This window comes from Nicotiana attenuata, chromosome 3 (genome assembly GCF_001879085.1).
Source record: "Nicotiana attenuata strain UT chromosome 3, NIATTr2, whole genome shotgun sequence".
Classification (NCBI taxonomy): domain Eukaryota; kingdom Viridiplantae; phylum Streptophyta; class Magnoliopsida; order Solanales; family Solanaceae; genus Nicotiana; species Nicotiana attenuata.
The window spans coordinates 21,124,070-21,128,859 of record NC_031991.1 but is presented as its reverse complement, the minus strand read 5'-3'; the positions used below and the strand labels follow the sequence as shown (position 1 = coordinate 21,128,859).

General features: G+C 38.0%; 1 protein-coding gene across 1 annotated transcript; it reads left to right on the top strand.

Annotated features, from left to right (window-relative positions):
• Positions 407–1,598, top strand: LOC109224543 (zinc finger protein ZAT9-like). The gene is given in 3 exon segments (XM_019389108.1): positions 407–796; positions 799–816; positions 819–1,598. Coding segments are annotated over 3 exon segments (831 nt in total). The 5' UTR covers positions 407–621; the 3' UTR covers positions 1,457–1,598.

The following is a 4,790-nucleotide window of genomic DNA, read 5'->3' as shown; positions in this document are numbered from 1 at the left end:
GCTTGGCCAAACACTAATTGCTGCTCAGAAGTGCTTTTCAAGCTAATTAGCCAAACACAAACTGCTTCTCACCAAAAGTACTTTTGAGAAAAGCACTTTTGAAAAAAAACACTTCTCAAAATAAGCTGATTTTTGCAGCTTGACCAAACGGGCTATTAAAATAAATGCGAAGCTCGCATGTTACATGTCGTTTTCTTTCACTCCCCCTCCCCCCACCCCCCACACCCACACACACATCTCTGCCTTCATACATACGCTTTAATTGAGTTCTCCCTATTAATTGCCTATTGCCGTTTTAAAGAAATTACTTTTAATGAATCTAACTTTCTGTCAAATGTCTCTTTCTCAAGCAAAATTACAGCTCTGCAAAAAATAATAGGAGTATTTATTTATATATATTAATTCTTGGTGGAGGTATGCTTGTCACATATCCTCTCTACACTTGTTCAAAGAAATAGAGAGAAACCACAATCTCATTACACTTTCAAAATAAACACGCACAAAACACACACTAATACAGAAAAATAAGAGAGAAATCAACTGGTTTCTTGAGTCACGGACAAACACAAGTGTAAGGTCTGCTTGAGGAATTTCAGTAATGATAGATCTTTGGGTGGCCATATGAGATCTTACATGATGAATCTATACATTCAACAAAAACAGCAGATCAGTGAAGAAACAGATTCAATTTTGTTGTGTTCATCATCCTCAGAAAGTGAAAAGACTGAAGAAAAAGAGATGTTAAAGAAGAGCCTTAGAATTATGGATCTTCAAGATAGAGAGAGTGAAACCGAGTCATCACATATCCAACACAATGTGGCGGATTAAGAAATCAAGAATCTCATATACACATTACATGTCAAATTATGATTATAGGCACGTAGCATATGCGGAAAGTTGTGCGTACGCCAGTGCTCGTGTCCCTTCCTCTGAGCCAGTGAGTTCTATCTGGGACACGTCGCCGGAGGAAGATGTTGCATATTGCTTGATGATGCTATCTAGAGATAAGTGGAGGAAAAAAGAAAAAGAGAAGGATCAAAAGCAAGATAAAGTGACTAAGACTAGAACTAGAGGTAAGTACAAATGTGAAACATGTAGCAAATTTTTTAGATCTTATCAAGCACTTGGGGGTCACGTAGCAAGTCACAAGAAGATTAAAGTTTCAACTAATAAAACATCAGAAACTGTGGAAACAAAATATAAAGAAGTAAAAATACATGAATGTCCTGTTTGTTCCAGAGTATTTTCATCAGGCCAAGCTCTTGGTGGACACAAGAGATCACATGGTATTACTTCAACAAAAATAAAATTATCAAGAATTGATAGGACTATGATAGATCTCAATGTTCCTGCTTCACTAGAGGATGCTGAGATTATTACTCAGATTGAGTTTTCTTCAGTTTCTGATGCTAAATTTGTCAACCCCATCAAGCCACTGAAAGTGAAATTATTGTAATGTTAAAGGAACTCACGAATTAGAGGTAAAGTTTTGTTCATTTTTCCTTTTTAGGATTTTTGGTGTGGACCTAAGGAAATTGATCAGTGCGTTTTCATGGAAAAATTTGGCACTTTTCATGACTTTTACCCAATTAAATAGTTCCACTGTAATTTATTTTTTCAATTCTGTTCTCTTTATGTAACAGCTAATTTTACAATATCTATTAATAGTGAAATCTACATGATTCAACTTCACTTTTGTAAATCAGTATTCATATTCACCATGTTTTATTAGATAACATATAACACGCGATTCTATACAGGATAGTGAGTAGATAGTAAACGGAGAACTTACAGGTTCTTTGTGTAACCAAAGAGGAAGGCTGAAATGAACCGTGACTGAAATTAGTGATCGGTGGTGATTATCATCATATATTGGGACAACCCCAAAGTCACAGTCTAAAGCCTAAATAAATTTGACAGAGAAGAGATAGCAAAAAGTATGAGAGATTGAGAATTCTATCTCTCGTATATCCCAGTGGGCTCTTAGAGCCGGGGGCGAATCTAGAGGTATGGGTATAGATTCCCGGAATCTAGTAACTTTTGCTCAGATCCCGTATTTGTAATAAGAAATTCATTGAATATATAAATATATTTAGATGGGAATCCAGTTCCAAAATGTGCTGTTGGTTCCATGGTAGTATGTTGGAGCCCAGCTTCTGCACACTACCTATGACCCATTGATGCAAGTTTCAACCTCTTTAAGCACTTTCACTTTTCTCTTTGGTTTTTTAACAAAACGTTACAAAACACCACTCGATCTTACAGCTACGTTTTTAGCTTCTTTCTTATTTTATTTAAAAAAAACATAATAAACAACTAAAGTCAAACTAAAAATGAACCAAATCCCAATTTTCCAAATCAACCATTGAAACAAAAAGGATGAGAAATAAGATGTCAGGTTTTTAAAAGCCTTGTTGCGCGACTAATTTAAATTGTAAGAAAAAGTTCTTTCACTAGAAAATAAAGCAAAATAGGAGCCAATTTTCGACTTTTGTCACGGCCACTAAAAAATAAGCCATTGCCATTTGCCAGGTCCTTCACTCTCCCTCCTTTTTTCTTCCTTTCATTTCTTTTCTTCTTATATTATATATTTGTTATTTTCTAAATATATTTTGAATATCATATTCGTTCCTTAGTCAAATTATTATGATATATTAATTTGAGTTTGCGATAAGAACCGATAAACATTAAATTCTGGATCCATCTCTGCTTAGAACGGTTCGAATAAAAGATTTGCACAAATAGGATCCTTTAGGTGACATTATTTATATTTTGACATTGGAAAAATAGGCTCGCTGCTAGAATATACACTTTTTGATTAACGAATGCAGTTAGTTTTAACCGACCGACTAATTTTATATTTTGCCTAAAATACATTACTGAATAGACAATAAATAAACAAAGGGTTCCTTCAATCCTCCAGTAATTGTATACAGTGGGAATCGGGGATACCTGATTTCGTTCTTCGATGGAAAAGTTGATACCACGTCGAGAGGCCAAGACGCCGAGCTCGGGGTCGAGGTTCGTTTTCAATGCCGAGGTTGAGGTCGAAATCATTTGCCGAGGTCGGAAGAAGACATATCTCGAGATAATACTGTTATGGCTTAGTAAGAGAATGAGCTAGATACCCGCAACGGCCCGATGAACCCGGCGTAAATTGCGGAATGGATCGACCCTTGGCGGTTAGACAGCTGTCAATTATGATTTCTTACTGTAATTAGAAGTGTACCTTATTTAGGACTCCCCCTATTATATAAAGGGGAGCCCATTCATTTGTAAGACACGTTTTTAACTGACAATATAATACATACACCTTATTCTCTAGCTATTCACTGTTCATCAGAGTTGCTTTGTAACTTGCTATTCCTACTATTCCACCTCGAGGCCATCATAGCTCGAGGTCAAGATTTGGTTTGCATACTGGTTTGACTTATTTTATTCTTCAATTTACACATTTAATTCCTTGTTTACCAATTGGTATTGGATTAAATCACATATCTCCCTTAAACCACAATATAAGTTTAATTGTTACTCGGATTTTAGGGTAAACAGTTTGGCGTCCACCGTAGGGCTAAGGACAATATTGATTTTTTCAGTGTTGATTCTGATAACACACATTATTTTCACACTTGTTCTTGTCAAGAATTTCTGTTCTCAGGTTAAAACATGTCAAACTCATAAAGCGCACCCGTACATGGTGATGATGGTCTTGGATTTCACAGGGAAAATGATAACGTAATTTCTCCAAGAGTTGGGGTGTCACCAGCTAATCTCGAGGGAGTATCAGTCGATCCAGTCAATATCACTTCGCACATTGTTTTGAATGCGGATTTAGGCACAGACCCCGAAGGGAGTGTACGCAGGGAAGGCCAGTCTGGTGTCCAAGGAACACAGGGCGTAGGAGACAGGGGAGTTAGCCTCTAGGTAATATTCGAGATGCTACAGGCTTAGCATGCTGCTATCGCTCAGCTTCAAAGTCAACATAGAACTCCGAGTGTGGTCGAACCAGAGATCACTCGCCATACCGAGCTAGTGCTAGAAAGGTCGAATGGTAACGGATCAGGGACTGACCCTACAATTATGAAGATGCTCGAGGAGCTCACCAAAAGAATCAAGTCGGGAGAGAAGAATACTGAAGATAATGATTAAAAAGTGGAAGTATATAACTCCCGAGTTGATCAGATACCGGGGGCACCCCCGATCTTAAAAGGTTTGGATGAAAAAAAGTTCGTGCAAAAGCTTTTTCCTCAGAGTGCAGCTCCAAAGCCCATTCCTAAGAAGTTCAATATGCTGGATATACCTAAATACAACGGGACAACCGATCCTAATGAACACATCACTTCGTACACATGCAGGATTAAAGGAAATGACTTAAATTACGACGAGATCGAGTCGGTTTTGTAGAAAAAATTTGGGGAAACTTTGTCAAAGGGAGCAATGATTTGGTATCACAACCTGCCACCAAATTCTATCGACTCCTTAGCCATGTTAGTAGACGCCTTCGTGAAGGCGCACGCCGGGTCCATAAAGGTCGCAACAAGGAAATCGAACGTTTTTAAGATAAGACAGAGGGGTGATGAAATGCTGAGGGAGTTCGTATCCAGAATTCAAATGGAACGCATGGAGTTTCCACTGGTCACAGATGATTGGGCCGTTCAAGCTTTCACCCAAGGGTTGAACGAGCGAAGTTCGATAGCATCACGACAGTTGAAACAAAACTTGGTCGAGTATCCAGCTGTAACCTGGGCAGATGTGCACAATCGATATCAATCGAAGATCAGGGTCGAGGA